This window comes from Neofelis nebulosa, chromosome 10 (genome assembly GCF_028018385.1).
Source record: "Neofelis nebulosa isolate mNeoNeb1 chromosome 10, mNeoNeb1.pri, whole genome shotgun sequence".
NCBI classification, from domain to species: domain Eukaryota; kingdom Metazoa; phylum Chordata; class Mammalia; order Carnivora; family Felidae; genus Neofelis; species Neofelis nebulosa.
In genome coordinates, this window is record NC_080791.1 from 33,510,040 (window position 1) to 33,532,235 (window position 22,196).

The window sequence follows — 22,196 nt, forward strand, 5'->3', positions numbered from 1 at the left end:
AGGCTGAAACTTACGTATGTAGATATGATGTACATTTCTAGTGATGTCTTTTGCTTATAAAAGTAAAGTAACTTAGCAAAGATAAGGAGCAAAAATAAATTTACTTCTCTTTTTGATATTGGAATTAATGGTGGAAGCTTTCTCTTACCCTGTTTAGCAGGAAGTCCTCTACCTCAAATTACCTTCTGGATAGGGAAGTAGTGTGCTGACTTGTCCCTACTTTAGTTAGTCTTTGTGACTGCCATACACTAATTAGGTGGCCCACTATTGTACTGGCATTCTTGGTCCAGAGGTTAGGTCATTCTTGGTTTGTCAGTAATTTGTGGGGATGTAGTAGGAATCAAAGAGATCATTTTCCTCTGAGTTTCATGCTCAGCCTTGGCCATTCCACACTTGTGTGAACCTCCCTGCAGGGGCACAGCTCTTTAGCTGCAGTGCAGATCTTGTCTGGGCTAGAGAAGTTTTCCTCAGAGTCATACTCAGAAAAGGGGGCTACAAGCTTGTGTTCTCTGGGTTACATCGTTTAGTTTAAATTTGCAGCTATTCTTTTTTGTTAATGTTTTATTTATTTATTTATTTATTTATTTATTTATAAAGAGAGTGCAAGCAGGAGAGGAGCAGAGAGAGAGAGGGAGACACAGACTCTGAAGAAGGCCCCAGGATCTGAGGTGTCAGCACAGAGCCCTATGTGGGCTCGAACCCAGAAACTGTGAGATCACCACCTGAGCTGAAGTCCTATGCTTACAGACTAAGCCACCCAGGTGTGCCTACTGTTTCTCTTTGTTTAATGTTTATTTATTTTTGAGGGGTGGAGAGAGAGAAGGAGAGAGAGAGAGAGAGAGAGAGGCAGAGAGAGAGGGAGACAGAGGATCCGAAGAGCATCTATGCTGAAGTAGAGATTCTGATGCAGGCCTTGAACTCATGAACCATGAGATCATGACCTGAGCCGAAGTCAGACCCTAAACTGACTGAGCCACCCAGGAGTCCCTGTGCCTGCATCAGGAGGAGATTTCAGCCAGAGCTACCTGCTCTGTGAAAACTGGACTTTCCCAGGAGAATCCAGGCTCTGCATTAAGTTGCAGTCATCAGCCTAAACTGTTCTTTCCCTCATGGGGCCCTTAGTGACATTTCTGCCAATAAGTCTCTCATTGGGGATTATCCTGTCGGTCAGAAATTCTAAAAATGTTTAGTTGCAAAAGAACAGGCTTTGAGGTTTCACTCCATTTGTTATCAACAGACTCCTCTCTTAGGGAGCAGCTGTTTCTTCTCAAGGACATAAGAAAGTGTAATTATTTCAAGGAAATAAAAGAAAGAAAAATCCTCTGTAAATGTGTACCTACTTGTCATTAACTTACACACCTAAGATGGAACAAGCTAGTGATTCTTCCCCCAACAAGAAGGTATTCTAGGGTGACTTGTACTGTCTTCCTGTAGACAGAACTGGCAAGCAGTTTTCAAAGATCAGTCCCTTTTGTTAAAATTTCACCTAACCAGATATTCTCCTCCAAAAATTAGAATAAATAGTAGCTATTTTTAAGTAAGCACATTCTATATGCTAACAGCTATGTACTATTTTACATAAATTATCTTATTTAACCCTTAAAACAATCCTGTGTGATATATATTATTTTATTTTTATTTTGCGATTTTGAAGTTAAGAAAATGAGACCCAGAGAGATCAAGCAACTTGCTCAGAGTAACACAAAAGTAACAAAAGTCTGTCTGACTCAGAAGCTAGTGTTATTTTCCCACTATACCTAACAAATGCAAGTCCATGCTGGAAAAACACACATCTGATATACACTCATAAGTAATTGCATACTATACTTCTAGCTGGATTAAAAAAATAGCTCACCTGCCCTCCCCCAAAAGATCAAATTCAATATCTCTGAGAATGAGAACAGATTTCAGTGTGTGTGGTTGAGTAATGAAAGTGTCTGCAATCCACATTAATTACAGTCTGTAAGAAATAATATAATGTGTATCTTAAAATATGTTAATGGGAATTACTTACCTTAAAAAATATATTCCATTTATAACTTCTTCAGTTGTTAGTTTCAGAGTTTTAGCACTTTATATATAAAATACTGTGTTACCCTTTCTGATGATTGAAAAGCCACATTAATGATGATTTTCAGTCTAAATATTATCATTAAAATGCTTAAAGTTTATTATATAAATAATACTCAAGTAATGATTCTATATGGAGTTTAAGACAATCATGGAATCTGATGAAAAAAGAATTTTAAATTCAGCCAATTCAATACATAGACCACATATATATTTTAAAATTAGAGAAAAAGTTGTTTTTCTTTTTTTTTTCAAAGTTGTTTTTCAAAAACGAACTAAATGTTTTTATATTCCCAGCCCTCTTGCTGGTACATTGCAGGATGACTGTATGTGAAATGCTGTGTCTATTTTGGAGCTTGCTGCCTCTCCATGGACTCTTTCTTAACCCAGAGTGCTGGCCTTAGCATTTCTTCTTTTTTCTGCTAATAGAGTCTTTCCACTCAAATTAAGTCATCCAGTCTTTGTTATCTGCCAGAAAAGTTTGTCTACTGGGAAAGAATTCCAGGACTCTGCCCAAGTTTTGCTGGCCCTCACATGTGCTTCATGGAGCCATCTTCATCCTGTGTTCAAATTGTTGCTGCTTTTCCTACTTCTTCCCTTCCTATATCTTTTCAGTTGAAACTGATTTTGACTGCCTTGGCTTTCCCATTGGAGGGAGACTTTTTCCTACGTTATAGGTAGAAAATTATTGGCAAAAAAACAGGTATGCTAATGGGTCTTTTTATGCCTTATTAACTGTACATCCTCATAATAACAGTTTTTGAGCTGAATATCTATACCAGAGAGTGAAGAAGCACACTGACCTTGTAGCCCATGACTTCAGATTCATTGGCTAATGGTCTGACAGGTTCCCAGCCAAGAGAAAGTTGAGAACCTTGCTGTTCCCACCTGAGATTGCTAGGTGCTTGACTAGGGGCTGCAAAATAAAAAGTGAAAGTGAACTGATAAGGAGTCTTAAATACATTTCTTCACTTAAATCTTTGTATTTCAGTCTTTTCTTGTGTTTAGTAGTTGGCTGACACCATAGGCTTCTTTCCAGCTGGAGTCAGATAAGGAAGGTTTTTGCTCCAGGAGTGTCATTTTAATGGCTACTCTACTGAGCTTTTGAACCAGAATCCTTTTATCTTCTTTCTGTGTCAAAATTGCTTGGCCTTGTTTCACAGGAAGATAACCTTTATCTACTGTGAATACAAAATGTTTTGAGCTAGATTTGGAATTCAGATCTAAGCATGGAAGCAAGACTAAGAATCAAAACTCCCCTTTAGCTCTCCTTATTATGTATCTCACATGGCTTTCAGAAATGTTAACAGATATATCCCCTTCTGTCTGAAACAAACAAAAAGCCCAGGTCACTTACGGGATTTCTTGGTGGTTGCACTCACTTCACTGCTAGGTGGCCCATATCCAGCACCATTATAAGCCCTCACTCTGAAGTGATATAAAGTATTTCCTTCTAATCCTGTTAGAATGACAGATGACTCATTTCCTCTAGTTTTGACTGTTTCTGCTGCATCTTCTTGTTCCATGTCTTTCCGATAACCAACCTGTCAACAAATTATTACATGACAGATTAACTTTGAAGTTTCTCCTATGATTGTGATTGCTTGATTTTTTCTTTTTTGATGTTTTCTTAAAACATTAACAGGTGTTACTAATGAGGCAAAAATCAGTCTTAGTCATTGCCTGATCTGTATCTGTGTGCATCTTAGCAGTACTCAACAGAGCCACAAAAGGTGCTATCTTCTAGCTTGGTAGCATGAATTGCTTGGAAAGAGCCAAAAACACATCCTGACATTAAGGAAAAATTATTCAAAGAAACTGAAGAAGTGCTTTTCTCTCATAAGTTATCAGAAACTTTTACCTTTCAAAGCCATGGGGCTTTGAATGAATTATTTGAGAAATCTACATGAACAGTATTTCCTCCTGGGCCCCACATAAAGATGAGTCATACAAGCTGTATTTTTTTAAAATTTTTTTAACGTTTTATTTTATTTTTGAGACAGAGAGAGACAGAGCATGAATGAGGGAGGGTCAGAGAGAGAAGGAGACACAGAATCTGAAACAGGCCCCGGGCTCTGATCTGTCAGCACAGAGCCCGACGCGGGGCTCGAACTCACAGACTGTGAGATCATGACCCGAGCTGAAGTCGGACGCTCAACCGACGGAGCCACCCAGATGCCCCTAAGCTGTATGGGTTTAATAACACTCATGGTACTTGGGAGTGTTCTAAATGTAGAGAAGTCACATTGCTAGGATCTGGGAGGGAGGCAGAAATGACTTTTCCTGATTATAAGTTTGTGGTGGCTGCTTTTGTACCAAACTCAATTTCTTTGTGACTTTAATTGTCTTGTCTTTATATACCTAAAGCTTAACGCTGTTTCAGACCTTAGAGCATAACCATGTAGAAGTAGATAAAAGGGTAGCTTTTATTTCTCTACTTACTATGGTAAAAGTAATAGAACCGTAGTGCTTTTTTCCCCTATTCATTACTGTGGTGAAAGAAGTGGATCACTGCACCCATTTCATGCTTCTTGAAGTGCTTTGTCTACTGTAGAGGCTAGAAAGCCAAACACCATCTTTTCCAGATGTTCTTTCAGCTAAGGGTGCTGCCATACATTGTGGGCAGCAAGGGGTTTATTATTTGAAATATTCTGGAGCATGCCAAAGACTACCATTTCCAGCTGTAGCCATAGGAAGTCATTATAGGCTCTCATTTCCTCTCTGAGGAAAAAACATTTGAGTCACCATATCAAATTAAAAGGTCTTTACCAGCCTAGGTGCTGGCTGAAGGCAAAGGGAATAAGAAATGGGTAGAGGAAGAAGGAAGTTATAAATTGTAACTGCAATTTTATTAAATGAAGACTATAATAGTCATACTTTCTTCCATGTACTGTTTTGTATGTACATATTAAATGACTTGGGCTCCTTATTTCTTGTGATATTTTATATAGTGTTGTACATAGGTAACTTTCTAATATAGTTCATTAGAGGAAGAATAAACTTTCACCCTGACACGGACAGATTTGAATTTCTTGTTTGGGGAAAGGGTACATATATTTTCATTTGTAAAAGCTATATTTGTTGGGGCACCTGGGTGGCTCAGTCAGTTGTGTCTGACTTCAGCTCAAGTCATGATCTCACAGTTCGTGGGTTTGAACCACACATGGGCCACTGTGCTGACAGTACAGAGCTTGTATTGGAGTCTCTCTCTCCCTCTCTCTCTGCCCCTCCCCAGCTTGTACTCTCTCTCTAAAAAATAAATAAATAAATGTTTAAAATTTTTAAAAAGCTACATTTGTACCATATCAGTTTGGAATATGGTTGTTGCTTATTGTTACTTTTGAAGGTTGTTGAATGTGGAAAATGATGTGTATGTATGTTGAGTTACCAAAGGGATATGGTACATTAGTGTTCAACATCCATTTCCTCTCGTTCCAGGTGTCTTCCTGTACTGAAGAGGATGGAGAGCTAAAAAATATTATTTTTAAGACTCCTTTGTAGTTAGGATTCAATGTGTTTTAGCTTCAGCCAGTCAGATGAATATGCCTGGCATTTGAAAATAAAAGTGAGATGGAGATTGAACTTCTGCTTCTTCTTTTCTGCTGGTAAGCACATTAAGGGAGTCATTACTTTTCCTCCACTCCCTGCCCCTCCAGGCAGCATTAATAAGTGACTCATTGTCTAACCATCAGCTTTGTTAGTCAAGAAGTAGGGCACAGGATGTTTATTTCGTTGGTACAAATCATAGCTGGCATGGTGGGATTCTGGAACCGGCAACAGTAGCAGAGCTCTCCAGATCACAGCCCCTTCCTGAATGTGGCACCATCCTGATTATAGAGGCTTCCTTAACCATGGTAGTGGAGTGTGCTTCTGGCGCTGGTGGCTTAAAAGACATCTTCCTTTGTGTTGATTCTGTAGTTTGACTTTAAGAGTCATTCTTGGTCTTTCAAGTCACCCTGGAGTCTATTAATTTAACTTGATAAGTTAGTAAAGCATTTAATAACTATAATAAGGTACCTCTTAAACTATTTAGAGTAGTTTAGTTCTTTGGGACTAAAACTGTCTGATACATATACACAGATCTTGTATATCTATGTATATATCTATCTCTCTATTTTTTTTAAAGCCTAAAAAGATAATTGCATTCTTATTTCTCATCCCTGTCTCTTCACAGATTTGAACTGACTGAACTTCAAATATATGTTTGATTAAAGCTATTTGATTAAAGCTGGACTCCTCTAAAATCCTATCTTTTATATGATGATGGACTCATTATTCCCAATTCTGAGAACTAGCTTATCTTGCTTGGTGCTTGAGAATATTTTAACTGAATAAATCTAAGTTATTTTCAAACTGCAAAATTGGCTGAGATGTTGTTGGATGAACAGACACATATCTTTCCTTTCCAGTGGTATATCTGATTCTTGCTTTTCTATTTTAATTTACTTTAATTAGTTAGATTATTTTAAATTGATTAAGTATACGTACTTGAGGGAGATGAGTATGGTCAAATTTGACAAATTTTGATACAGATTTGATACAGATTTCAATTATAAATTTTGGACTTCTAAATATTGAATGTTTAATGTTCTGATTAATCACCATAAAATAAAGCATCCTAAGTCACAGATAAAATGTTTCTTAAGTAACTGAATGTGAAAAAAACAGAAATTCTTCTTGCATCAGCTAAAACTTACAGTGTATTCTGAAGTATGCATCAAGTAAAACATGTTCTTGCTGAAAAAAAAATAATTTTAACTGAGGGTACTTGTTTAAAACAAAGGATATCAGAGGGGGAGGTAGGTGAAATAAGTGAAGGGATTAAGAGTACACTTATTGTGAGGATAGGAGGGAAGATGGGCGGCATAGGAGGACGCTGGGCTCACCACGTGTCCTGCTGAACACTTAGATTCCACCTACACCTGCCTAAATAACCCAGAAAACCGCCAGAGGATTAGCAGGACGGGGTCTCCGGAGCCAAGCGCAGACAAGAGGCCCACGGAAGAGGGTAGGAAGGGCGGCGAGGCAGTGCACGCTCCACGGACTGGCAGGAGGGAGCCAGGGCAGAGGGGCGGCTCGCCAGCCAAGCAGAGCCACCGAGTCTGGCTGGCAAAAGCGGAGGGACTGGACAGACTGTGTTCCGACAGCAAGCGCGACTTAGCGTCTGGGAGGTCATAAGTTAACAGCTCTGCTCAGAAAGTGGGAAGGCTGGAGGACAAAGGGAGGGAGAGCTGCTGAGCCCCCGGAGACAGAGCTCAGTTTGGTGGGGAACAAAGGTGCTCGCCAGCGCCATCTCCCCCGCCCATCCCCCAGCCAAAATCCCAAAGGGAACCAGTTCCTGCCAGGGAACTTCTTTGCTCCGCACAAACACCCAACTCTGTGCTTCTGCAGAGCCAAACCTCCAGGAGCGGATCTGACGCCCTCCCACTGCCACAGGACCCCTCCTGAAGTGGATCACCTAAGGAGAAGCGAGCTGAGCCTGCCCCTCCTGCCCCCGTGCACCTTGCCTACCCACCCCAGCTAAGATGCCAGATCCCCAGCACCACAAGACTGGCAGCGTGCAAGTAGCCCAGACAGGCCACGCCACCCCACAGTGAATCCCGCCCCTAGGAGAGGGGAAGAGAAGGCACACACCAGTCTGACTGTGGCCCCAGCAGTGGGCTGGGGCAGACATCAGGTCGGACTGCGGCCCCGCCCACCAACTCCAGTTATACACTACAGCACAGGAGAAGTGCCCTGCAGGTCCTCACCACTCCAGGGACTATCCAAAATGACCAAACAGAAGAATTCCCCTCAGAAGAATCTCTAGGAAATAACAACAGCTAATGAACTGATCAAAAAGGATTTAAATAATATAACAGAAAGTGAATTTAGAATAATAGTCATAAAATTAATCGCTGGGCTTGAAAAGAGTATAGAGGACAGCAGAGAATCTCTTGCTACAGAGATCAAGGGACTAAGGAACAGTCACGAGGAGCTGAAAAGCGCTTTAAACGACATGCAAAACAAAATGGAAACGACGACAGCTCCGATTGAAGAGGAATAGGTGAACTAGAAGATAAAATTATGGAAAAAGAGGAAGGTGAGAGAAAGAGAGACAAAAAAATCCAGGAGTATGAGGGGAAAATTAGAGAACTAAGTGATACACTAAAAGAAATAATATACGCATAATTGGTATCCCAGAGGAGGAAGAGAGAGGGAAAAGTGCTGAAGGGGTACTTGAAGAAATTATAGCTGAGAACTTCCCTGAACTGGGGAAGGAAAAAGGCATTGAAATCCAAGAGGCACAGAGAACTCCCTTCAGACGTAACTTGAATTGATCGTCTGCACGACATATCATAGTGAAACTGGCAAAATACAAGGATAAAGAGAAAATTCTGAAAGCAGCAAGGGATAAACGTGCCCTTGACATATAAAGGGAGACCTATAAGACTCTTGACAGATCTCTCTTTTGAAACTTGGCAGGCCAGAAAGGCTTGGCACGATATCTTCAGTGTGCTAAACAGAAAAAATATGCAGCCGAGAATCCTTTATCCAGCAAGTCTGTCATTTAGAATAGAAGGAGAGATAAAGGTCTTCCCAAACAAACAAAAACTGAAGGAATTTGTCACCACTAAACCAGCCCTACAAGAGATCCTAAGGGGGATCCTGTGACACAAAGTACCAGAGACATCACTACAAGCATAAAACACACGGACATCACAATGACTCTAAACCCGTATCTTTCTATAATAACACTGAATGTAAATGGATTAAATGCGCCAACCAAAAGACATAGGCTATCAGAATGGATAAAAAAACAAGACCCATCTATTTGCTGTCTATAAGAGACTCATTTTAGATCTGAGGACACCTTTAGATTGAGAGTGAGGGGATGGAGAACTATTTATCATGCTACTGGAAGACAAAAGAAAGCTGGAGTAGCCATACTTATATCAGACAAACTAGACTTTAAATTAAAGGCTGTAACAAGAGATGAAGAAGGGCATTATATAATAATTACAAGGTCTATCCATCAGGAAGAGCTAACAATTATAAATGTCTATGCGCCGAATACCAGAGCCCCCAAATATATAAAACAGTTATTCATAAATATAAGCAACCTTATTGATAAGAATGTGGTACTTACAGGGGACTGTAACACCCCACTTACAGAAATGGATAGATCATCTAGACACACGGTCAACAAAGAAACAAGGGCCCTGATGATACCTTGGATCAGATGGACTTGACAGATATATTTAGAACTCTGCATCCCAAAGCAACAGAATATACTTTCTTCTCGAGTGCACATGGAACATTCTCCAAGATAGATTATATACTGGGTCACAAAACAGCCCCTCATAAGTTTACAAGAATTGAAATTATACCATGCATACTTTCAGACCACAATGCTATGAAGCTTGAAATCAACTACAGGAAAAAGTCTGGAAAGCCTCCAAAAGCATGGAGGTTAAAGAACACCCTACTAACGAATGAGTGGGTCAACCAGGCAATTAGAGAAGAAATTAAAAAATATATGGAAACAAACGAAAATGAAAATACAACAATCCAAATGCTTTGGGACGCAGCGAAGGCAGTCCTGAGAGGAAAATACATTGCAATCCAGGCCTATCTCAAGAAACAAGAAAAATCCCAAATACAAAATCTAACAGCACACCTAAAGGAAATAGAAGCAGAACAGCAAAGGCAGCCTAAACCCAGCAGAAGAAGAGAAATAATAAAGATCAGAGCAGAAATAAACAATATAGAATCTAAAAAAACTGTAGAGCAGTTCAACAAAACCAAGAGTTGGTTTTTTGAAAAAATAAACAAAATTGACAAACTTCTAGCCAGGCTTCTCAAAAAGAAAAAGGAGATGACCCAAATAGATAAAATCATGAATGAAAATGGAATTAGCACAACCAATCCCTCAGAGGTACAATTATCAGGGAATACTATGAAAAATTATATGCCAACAAATTGGACAACCTGGAAGAAATGGACAAATTCCTAAACACCCACACTCTTCCAAAACTCAATCAGGAGGAAATAGAAAGCTTGAACAGACCCATAACCAGCAAAGAAATTGAATCATTTATCAAAAATCTCCCAACAAATAAGAGTCCAGGACCAGATGGCTTCCCAGGGGACTTCTACCAGACGTTTAAAGCAGAGATAATACCTATCCTTCTCAAGCTATTCCAAGAAATAGAAAGGGAAGGAAAACTTCCAGACTCATTCTATGAAGCCAGTATTACTTTGATTCCTAAACCTGACAGAGACCCAGTAAAAAAAGAGAACTACAGGCCAATATCCCTGATGAATATGGATGCAAAAATTCTCAATAAGATACTAGCAAATCGAATTCAACGGCATATAAAAAGAATTATTCACCATGATCAAGTGGGATTCATTCCTGGGCTGCAGGGCTGGTTCAACATTCGCAAATCAATCAACGTGATACATCACATTAACAAAAGAAAAAAAAAGAAGAACCATATGATCCTGTCAATCGATGCAGAAAAGGCCTTTGATAAAATTCAGCACCGTTTCTTAATAAAAACCCTTGAGAAAGTCGGGATAGAAGGAACACACTTAAAGATCATAAAAGCCACTTATGAAAAACCCACAGCTAACATCATCCTCAATGGGGAAAAACTGAGAGCTTTTTCCCTGAGATCAGGAACACGACAGGGATGCCCACTCTCACCGCTGTTGTTTAACATCGTGCTGGAAGTTCTAGCATCAGCAATTCAACAAAAGGAAATCAAAGGCATCAAAATTAGCAAAGATGAAGTCAAGCTTTCGCTTTTTGCAGATGACATGATATTATACATGGAAAATCCGATAGACTCCACCAAAAGTCTGCTAGAACTGATACATGAATTCAGCAAAGTTGCAGGATACAAAATCAATGTACAGAAATCAGTTGCATTCTTATACACTAACAATGAAGCAACAGAAAGACAAATAAAGAAACTGATCCCATTCACAATTGCATTAAGAAGCATAAAATACCTAGGAATAAATCTAACCAAAGATGTAAAAGATCTGTATGCTGAAAACTATAGAAAGCTTATGCAGGTAATTGAAGAAGATATAAAGAAATGGAAAGACATTCCCTGCTCATGGATTGGAAGAATAAATATTGTTAAAATGTCAATACTACCCAAAGCTATCTACACATTCAATGCAATCCCAATCAAAATTGCACCAGCATTCTTCTCGAAACTAGAACAAGCAACCCTAAAATTCATATGGAACCACAAAAGGCCCCGAATAGCCAAAGTAATTTTGAAGAAGAAGACCAAAGCAGGAGGCATCACAATCCCAAGCTTTAGCCTCTACTACAAAGCTGTCATCATCAAGACAGCATGGTATTGGCACAAAAACAGACACATAGACCAATGGAATCGAATAGAAACCCCAGAACTAGACCCACAAACGTATGGCCAACTCATCTTTGACAAAGCAGGAAAGAACATCCAATGGAAAAAAGACAGTCTCTTTAACAAATGGTGCTGGGAGAACTGGACAGCAACATGCTGGTCTAGTTGAAACTAGACCACTTTCTCACACCATTCACAAAAATAAACTCAAAGTGGATAAAGGACCTGAATGTGAGACAGGAAACCATCAAAACCCTAGAGGAGAAAGCAGGAAAAGACCTCTCTGACCTTAGCCGTAGCAATCTCTTACTCGACACATCCCCAAAAGCAAGGGAATTAAAGCAAAAGTGAATTACTGGGAACTTATGAACATAAAAAGCTCTGTACAGCAAAGGAAACAACCAACAAAACGAAAAGGCAACCAACGGAATGGGAAAAGATATTTGCAAATGACATATCGGACCAAGGGCTAGTATCCAAAATCTATAAAGAGCTCACCAAACTCCACACCCGAACAACAAATAACCCAGTGAAGAAATGGGCAGAAAACATGAATAGACACTTCTCTAAAGAAGACATCCGGATGGCCAACAGGCACATGAAAAGATGTTCAACGTCGCTTCCTATCAGGGAAATACAAATCAAAACCACACTCAGATATCACCTCATGCCAGTCAGAGTGGCCAAAATGAACAAATCAGGAGACTATAGATGCTGGAGAGGATGTGGAGAAACGGGAACCCTCTTGCACTGTTGGTGGGAATGCAAATTGGTGCAGCCACTCTGGAAAGCAGTGTGGAGGTTCCTCAGAAAATTAAAAATAGACCTGCCCTATGACCCAGCAATAGCACTGCTAGGAATTTATCCAAGGGATACAGGAGTACTGATGCATAGGGGCACTTGTACCCCAATGTTTATAGCAGCACTCTCAACTACAGCCAAATTATGGAAAGAGCCTAAATGTCCATCAACTGATGAATGGATAAAGAAATTGTGGTTTATATACACAATGGAATACTACGTGGTAATGAGAAAGAATGAAATATGGCCTTTTGTAGCAACGTGGATGGAACTGGAGAGTGTGATGCTAAGTGAAATAAGCCATACAGAGAAAGACAGATACCATATGGTTTCACTCTTATGTGGATCCTGAGAAATGTAACAGAAACCCATGGGGGAGGGGAAGGAAAAAAAAAAGAGGTTAGAGTGGGAGAGAGCCAAAGCATAAGAGACTGTTAAAAACTGAGGACAAACTGAGGGTTGATGGGGGGTGGGAGGGAGGGGAGGGTGGGTGATGGGTATTGAGGAGGGCACCTTTTGGGATGAGCACTGGGTGTTGTATGGAAACCAATTTGACAATAAATTTCATATATTAAAAAAAAAAGAGTACACTTATTGTGGTGAGCACTGAGTAATGATGTATGAAACTGTTGAATCACTGTATTGTACACCTGAAACTAACATAACACTGTATGTTAACTATACTAGATTTAAAATAAAAAGCTTAATATAAAAGCACTAAAAAAATAAAACCTATAGAGAAACCTAAAAAAAAAGCATACATTCTCTTTCTATCATGTTTAAAAAACAGGAATAGGAGGAGTTGTTACTTTCACAGTGAAATGATAATTATTTTCCTTTATTTATTTTTTTGATGGGGAAAAAGGGCAAAACAAAACCAAAAAATATTTGGAGTTTACCATTATGCTTCTCTCATGATTCTTAAGTTAGAGTCGAGGTAATGTAGTATTCACAAGTCACACACACCTTCTAAAGTTCAAATTTCTTTATTTGATTTCTTTCTCCATGATTCGATTTCCACCCTGATGATAGATTTCATCAACCCATAAACTTTGAACTCCAAATGAGATCATTTGAGACATTAGGTTAAAAGATTTAAAAAAGATATAAATATCACAAACCAGAAGTAAAGATAACTGACTATTTTGCCAACTTCAGATAATAGTCTTTTGTGTGTGTCTGTGTATCTCTTCCTATATTTTCATTACATATATTGAGTATAGTTATATGCCTATAACTGTATGTCCTACTTTTGTTTTCTAACATTATAGCTACATATACATATACATATTTTCTCACTTTTTCAAAGTAATATTCTATCATATGTCTGTGTAAAAATATTATTTTTAAAAAATGGTTATTTATTTATATTTCAGAGAGAGACAGAGAGAGAGAGTCTGTGAGCAGGGGAGGGACAGATTGAGAGGGAGAGAGAATCCTAGGCAGGCTCCATGCTGTCAGCACAGAGCCTGATGAGGGGCTCAAACTCACAAACAATGAGATCATGACCTGAGCTGAGATCAAGAGTCAGACACTTAACTGACCTAGCCACCCAGGTGCTCCTGTGTACCAAATATTTAACCATTGTCCTATTGTGGAACATTTGGGTAGTTTCCAACTGATGCTCTTTTAATCAAAGTATTGCCATGAATGTCTTCGTCTGTATTGCTTTCTGCATACTGGATTAATTCCCCAGAATAGAATCCCACATAGGAGATTATGGGGTGTAAAGATATGAAAAATGTTGTGTTTTTTGATACATAAAATGTCACACTCATTTTCAAATAGTTTGTACAAATTTTCATTTCAAAAAAAAGTACATGAGTCTAAGAGATATACCATATTATTGTAAGCTCTAGGTAGATCATGGGATTGGGGCCAGAAGGCCTATATTTGAAACTTACTTTTTTTTATCTGTAAGCTGGATATAATGGAACAAATTACTTAACCACTGAATCTCTATATCCTTGTTTATAAAACAGGCAAAATACTACTTACCTCAGTTTTATGAATCAGTTTTAGATAGTTCCCTTGTTATCACTCAACTACTTGAAATATTTTTTCTTGATGTTTTAATATTTATGATTTTTATTATTTGTAAGTCTACTGGTATCCTGTTTTTGAAATCCTTCATATTGTTTTGATTTTCTGATTTTGTCTCCCAAAAAATTTACTTAAAATTATAATAACATATGATATTATCAGCGATAAATAATTATTTTTATCTGAGTCAGCCAATGCCTGTAAAAGTGTACATTTGAGCCTAAATTTTCAGGATAGCTCTTCTTAGTAAATATCCATTTTTCCCCAAAGTTGGCTCTCCAGGATAATTACAATTTTAACTATGCAGATAGTATATTTGATTTTTTTGATGTGATAGTTCTAAGATATTCATGTCACACACAATCCAGTTCTCTTACATAAAGTTGCAAGGCCTAAAATCCATGATTTTTGCCATTTGTAGTGTACAGTTACTGAGTGAATTGCGATTATATACAAAATCAGTGAAGAAGTCTCCCTAATATTTTATCTTATCCTGATTTTTGCTAGCTTGTTAGATTTTAAAAAAATACTTTTTTTTCTTAGTTCCAGTACTTATTTCTACATCATTAATTGCACTCGGTGATCACTGTTAATTCAATATTGTACTCCTTGAATGTAATAAACATAGCTCTATTTTGTGTTGTTACTTAATGTTGCAAAGAGTAATTGATTTTTGCACCTTTGAAAGTAACTTATTCTTTCTTCTAGGGAGTGTAGTTTTTTTGATTATGCATATTGAAATGTAAGTATTTTGCTAGGACTTGAATTTTTAAAGATTATCAATTCTTCATTAAAATTTTTTTTGAATATGTATTATTTATCAAGAACTGTCTGTAGGCAACTGGGATAATGGTGAGTCAAAAAAGACTTTGAGATTGGAAAAGGACTAGTGTAGATACAGGAGAGTGGTTGGAAGGCATTACCAGAGTCTGGGTAAGAAATAAGTGTAGCCTGAACAAGGGTTATAGTGGTGGATGTGGAGACACATATGGAATCAAGCAATATTTAGAAGATGAAATCAGCAGACTTTGGTGATAGTTATGGGCATGCCAAAGAATGAGTTGTTACGACTAATATTTCCTGAAACTCTGTGGAATATATTTTAGTTACTTCGATTTTGGACTATTTATTTATTTTTTATTTTTATTTTTATTTTCTTAGTTGTTGTTATTGCTTTTGCTCTATATATTCAGTCCTCTTAGCAGATATCTACTGCTTATGGACCAAATTGCTTTTGTCTTTCATGTCTGCCATCTTTTCTCTCACCTTAAAATTTCCTTATTCATTTACTTTGTATTCTGGGATAACTTCTCAAGTTTGTATTCTGAAGCACTGGTTTAAATATTTACTAGTATTACATTTGCATTTTATTGCTTCTAATGAATATTTTATTTTAGTTACTTTGGTTTTTATTTTATTGCCTTTTCTTCATATTCTGGATCACTCTTTAAATACATAAGAAATATTCTTTTCTCATCATTATCTAGACTCGTTTAAAATTTTTCTTCTGATTTACAAGAAAATCTCTTATAGGGGAAGGAATTCATGCTGAACCTTATAATTTCTTTCTTTCTTTCAGAGAGTTTTCTTCTGCTTAATCATCCCTGAATCTTACCTAACAGATCTTTAATGGTATTCTAAAAAGGAATTAAAGTTTATTTGAAAGGGGAGACATCCATCTCTAAACTGTATAACCCAGACCAGTGGTAGATGCTAGATTATCAGTGTTAGTACAAGCTTCCACTCCTGTTCTCCAAGCAACACAAAGAAATCTACTGAGGCCTGATCTGAGAGACAAATCTTCATGTGTGTGACTTTAGTTTGTTTCACTGAAGAAAAAGATAAAGGGGAAGGGGCCCAGGGGCGATTTCATTCCTTGCTTGAACGTAGAAAATGGGATTTTGAGGCTGGGTCATTGCATAAAGATGAAAGGAAAGAAAAACCTAGAAAATGCTACTAATATTTTTGTTTCATACCCCGCAATGCAATTGCAATAAGGATTGTCTTTTTTTCTTATGGTTTCAGGGTTACTTTAAGAGAAATCAAGAAAAGCTAGTTTTATATGCCTCAATTTAATTCACTGCCATTCCTAAATTCAAAAGTTGTAACTAATGTAAACTGAGAGTGAGAAGGCAGACATTTCATTTCTAGGCTGCTTTCTCTAGTAATTCCTCACCTTCAGAGAAACTTTGAAACACTATGATCTTTTCCCTAATAATGCTTAAATTGCCTTTTACATTCCTCGTTTCTTATGTAACTCCTAATTTTAGCCATGTCCTTACTGAGAGCTTTAAATCTTATATATGAGGAACACACTTCCCATGGAAGATGAATTTGTATCAGTCAGGAACGTCTCTGCTTGCCTCAATTTAGTTGATCTCCAGCTTCCTAATCTCCTGAGTTTAGCACTAGGGATAGTTATTAAATTGGCTACTCACAATCAATACTCTGAGATACGCTGGCAGTCGGTATTATTAGATTGCATACATAGTAGTTGCTTTGTGCCTAGCAGTAATTTTACTATAAAGGATGCAATTCAATGAATCAAATAATATAAATAAACAATGCTTAGTTAAACTTTTGAATATTTATGAGGCAGTTCAACAGTGATTAAAGGATATGAGGTGAGGAGGTTTAAATGCAGCAAGAACATAACAAAGAATATAATTTACTGAATAAATTTGTATTTATTTTTCCTAGAAACTGTTATTACTATCTAGCAATATACTAAAGAAGATCGGTTATAAATATAATTGAATTTGTTCTTAATGCATGTAGTTTAGTGCAGGTGTTTTACAAATGTTTGTTCTCTTCCCTTCTTTACTCAAATGTTGTAAAATGCAGCATGTTGAATAATGAAAATTCTGGGAATATTTTATTATAACTAATGTGCATAAATATGTTTTGTGAGATGAGCTGTGAACATCATAGCCTCTTAATGCATACCAATTAAATGAAAAAACAAAAGTTTTGATATGAAAGTTAATATTTTTAGGTAGAAGAATATAAATCTTTAAAAAATATATTATGTATTTAACCATACTATACAGTTTCCTCTATATAAGGTACTAGGAATGCAGAGTTTGGAGATGTATAGTTTTAATGTATGTATTAGAAAAGACAAAAAGCCAAAATACCCAAATAAACTAGAAAAATGGGTATGATAGAGATAGGAGCGGTATTCAACGTACTGAAAAAAAATGCAAATAAAGAAAAAGGAAAAAAAAAACAAAGTTAATTCTTTGAAAAGACAAAAAAAAATTGTAAGCCTCTTTTGATCAGAGAAAGGGTGAGAGGGAGAGAGTAGAAAGAGGAGAGGATATACAAATTAGTGATAGACCCTAATACCACAGATCTTAGAGAGATATTAAAGACAATGATGGAAATAAATGGTGGCTCAGAAAAGTGGTCATGCAAATCCTACCCTAGATGAGAACTGAAAAAAATTGGCAATCATCCAAAAGAACACAGAAGCCAGAGGAGAGTTTATTCTTGAAACCTGAAAGTGCAACAGGTAAGTTACAGCGTTTTGTTTGAAAATATGACTCTGGTGCCAGAATATGACTGCCCCCTTACCAGCTGGGGAAACAAAGGATGGAGTTGGATGCAGAAGGAACAACTGGAAATCTAACAGAGAAATTCAAGAAATAAGAGAACTGCAAAAACAGTAAGACTGAAAATCCCAGAGTAAACTCTGTTCAAGTTCTTGGCTATGCTTGCTCAGAGAGAATAACTGTAAGTCTGGGTAAAAATGTAGTCAGCAACCAAGAAAAATCTACCCAACCTTAAAGCAGCTGTATTGGGTGAGATTTTTGAGTTTGCTGCTGTTTAAACTGAGTGCATTCTTCAACATGCATGTCCTTAGAAAGCAGAAATGTGGCATTTTAAAAGTTTATTTATTTATTTATTGACAGAGAGAGAGAGAGAAGAGAGAGAGTGCACAAGTGGGGGAGGGGAAGAGAGAGAGAGAGGGAGAGAGAGAATCACAAGCAGGTTCCATGATGTCAGTGTGGAGCCCTATGCAAGTCTCAAACCCATAAACCATGAGATCATGACCTGAGCTGAAATCAAGAACTTGAGGCTTAACTGACTGAGCCACCCAGGCCCCAAAGAAAAATAGGAATTTTTAAATGCATATATTTAGAGATTTATTATAAAATATGTTGAGAGAAATGATGTAATTTCTGAGATTTGCCTCAAAATAATTAGAAGAATTGATTAAATGGTGTAACATATAAAACGTCATTCATTAGTTCATATTGGTTGAAGGTGCATGTTGAGTATGTAGAAATTTACTATGCTTCTCTGTATATTTCACATAATTTTCATATTACAAAGTTAAAGAAAATAAATATAAATAAAAATAAAGATCACCATTACAATAGAATCAAAACAATAAAATAGTGATAAATCTAAGAAAGGATGTGTAAGATCTATATTGATAAAGATCAAAGAAAACCTAAAAAAAAAACCCAAGGGGAGTATACAATAATCATGGACTAGGAGACTTAATATTGCAAGTGGATAATTCTTCCAAAATTGTCTTTATAGACAGCTCTATTCACAATAGAACCAAACTGGAAACAGCCCTAATATCCATCAATGATTGAATGACAAATAAATTGTGGGATACTCAATCAATGTAGTTTGAGAGAAAGTCTGTAACAATATGAATGAATCTTACCAATATAATGTTAAGTAAAAAATACAAGATATAAAAATCTCCCTATAATTTCAAAAACAATGAAAACCAATCAGAAATGAAGATGTTGGTTTTTAAGAGAGTATGAATAAGGATAGTGACAGTAGTGGGGCACCTGGGTGCCTCAGTCAGTTAAGCTTTGACTCTTGATTTTGGCTCAGGTCATAATCTCATGGTTCCTGAGTTGAGCCCTACATCAGACTCTGCACTGACACTGTAGAGCCTGCTTGGGATGCTCCCTCTGCCTCCCCGCCTTGTGCTCTCAAAAAAAAAAAAAAAACAACAAAAAAAAACAAACTATAGTAAACAACAAGGTGGGTCTCTAGCTCTTAGTAATGTTTTGTTTCATGACCTGGACTATAGTTACACAGGTATGCTTACTTAGTGGTAATTTATTGAATTATACATTATAATTTGTGCTCCTTCCTATATGCAGATTTAAAAATATTGCTATTTTGTAAATAAAGTGTCAGTCATTTAGTAAATAGTGGTCAATTAGTAATAGACATTTTTATAATGCTTAGTATGTCCTTTTTAAAGCTTCCTTTTGTGTGTGTTTATGTTCAAGCACTTTATAACATTTGTCAATTTCTTGGTATAGTAACCAAGACCATGGCTGTATCTATCTGTTCAACAGTCATTTAGTACCTCTAGATCACAATACATAGGTGTTAAGATATAAACCCATTGCTCAAAAGGAGCAATTAGCAATTTGGTAATTATCAAATGGGTCATCTAAGAGAATTCCAACAAAAATGGTCCAAGTATTTGTAAAATTAAATGGGTTGATGTCTACATTTGTGGTTTCACCGTTTGTATGGATGTTCTGTGTGTACAAATGTATGCTATATTACATAAAGTGAGACTGTGGATGGACATATGGTAAAATGAGGATGGCTGGATTTAGGACTGAGAAAACTCCTGCTTAGAGGTGGTACAGTAAATTCACATTTGTGTAGAAGAGTGAAAAATGGGAAATAAACTGGGGCGCCTGGGTGGTGCAGTCGGTTAAGCGTCCGACTTCAGCCAGGTCACGATCTCGCGGTCCGTGGGTTCGAGCCCCGCATCAGGCTCTGGGCTGATGGCTCGGAGCCTGGAGCCTGTTTCCGAGTCTGTGTCTCCCTCTCTCTCTGCCCCTCCCCCGTTCATGCTCTGTCTCTCTCTGTCCCAAAAATAAATTAAAAAAAAAATGGGAAATAAACTATGATAAAGGATGTCATCAATATCCTTTTGGTCCTTTATGTGTATAAAACAATACATTCAGGTAAATATTCTTACATTCTCAAAAATAAAATGTTTTATGTAAAAATTTTAGTAAAAAATTGTGAGAAGTGGTTTGGATTAGAGAATTTTTTTCATGAAGCGATGTATCTAGAAGGAAATTAAACAGAAACACAGTAAACTGAGTTATTAATTGCTCTATAATAACTCTATAGTTGCCTTTCAATAGGACAGCAGAAGGAACAAGTTCAGTACCTGAAATGTTCCTTTTTCAATTTCCTTCAATCTGCTGATTTTTGAAAAATATAGTTTTAGTTAACCTCCCCATCTATGAAAATAACCTAAGAAAGAAATCTAATGATAGCAACATGGAACTTATTTGATTTAAATCAAGTCTGCAGAATTTCAGAAAAAAAAAAAAGTAGAATTGGCATCTTTTTTTTTCTTTTTGCTGTTTAGTTTTAATATTCTTATTTTTATATAGTCAAAATGAAAAGCCAAACAGAATCTGTATAATAGCAGCTACCCACACACCATATAGAAAATAAAATAGCCTTTGTTTTAGCCTTTGGTGATTGGCTATATTTTGGTTTCTTTTCCCCTTTAATGTGTATCTGAAACTCCATTTTTCACCACACACACACATTCTTTCCCACCTCCTGCTATACAAAGTAAAGGCAATCTGCCTGGCAGGAGTTATTGTAAGACAGGAGTAGGCCTATCTGTTTTTATCTTATGCTCTGATGATTAGAAAGTCAGATCATAAAATATAGAACAACAATCTCATCCCTTCTCCTCTTAAGAAATCCCCCCACGACTTATTTTATACAGCAAACCTCAACTGGTGTCTTTTCAGTGCCATCTATAACTGAAAATGGCTTTAGTGACATGTTTAGAATGAACTTTTTAGTTACATATCCTCTGAAAGGTCTAAGATAAATGCATACAAGTGTTGAACATAGTCCAGGAAAAGGAGTTGTCAGGGGTACCTTTTAATGAGAATTGTAAAATGGGACAAGTTGTTTTGTGTTTTGTTTCTCTTAAAAGTAAGCATCAAAAAGTTTGGAACTGAAACTGGAACACTGTGCACCCTTGCTAAAAAATACATTATTGTTTATTATTAAATGATTCTAGCCATTAACAAGATACAAAAAAATACAGTTAATAATACTGTTATAAAAGGGATACAAAAAAATACAAGTACCATAAATTTGGTAATCATGGGGGATTTTGTTTCACAGGCAGACTATACAACATAATACTTTTTAAAAATTATGTCCAAAAAATTATTCTTATTTTATTCAGTAAAAATTTTATTTGTATTTATTATTTTATTCAAGAAAATTGAGCACATTGTAGGGATAGATGCATGCCAACACAAGCAGAAACTGATACCCATATAGGGCACTGGAATGGGTTTAATCTCACTAATGTTTCTTGAGGGAATCAGGATGCTAAGGAATCCCTAGATAATTATGGGCACGGTAATTGTATTGTTCTGGTGTCTTTCTTTCTTTCTTTTATTTACTTAAATTTCTCACAAACATCCTTTAATTTTAGATTATGAGATTTTTGAGAGCAGGCACTAGATCTTATTAATTTTTGCATTTCCACTGCCTGGCACAGTGCCTGATACTAAATAAATCCTTGAGTGAAGGAATGAAAAAAAAATGAATCATCCAACATTCCATTATCACACATTTTTCCTTCATCTTGCCTGATCTGGAAAAATCAAAGAAAACATGATAAAATTTGGCCTTAACTTTCTTTAGTCCCCCTTCTTGCCAGACTGGCTTCTGCTCTGATTTTGTATGCACATAAAAATCCTAGTTTTCTCAGAAAAGCTTGAGAGGCTCTACTTTAGGATTCAGGCATTACCATTCACAAGACACTGAATGCTGGTGGATTCATAAATTCAAAACTGAACCTAATAATTTACTTGCATAATCCAATGACAGGGATGACAATCCAGATGGGATAGTCATGGT

At 36.9% G+C, this 22,196-nt stretch overlaps 1 protein-coding gene across 1 annotated transcript in view; it reads right to left on the reverse strand.

Moving 5' to 3' along the window:
* Positions 1–22,196, reverse strand: part of CNTN5 (contactin 5) — a 1,390,102-nt gene that overhangs the window by 10,637 nt on the left and 1,357,269 nt on the right. The window contains exons 22-23 of the mRNA XM_058687390.1: positions 3,428–3,614; positions 2,874–2,986 (exon numbers count right to left, since the gene is read on the reverse strand). Of these exons, the coding sequence (XP_058543373.1) occupies positions 2,874–2,986; positions 3,428–3,614 (300 nt within the window). The remainder of the gene's footprint in view (positions 1–2,873; positions 2,987–3,427; positions 3,615–22,196) is intronic.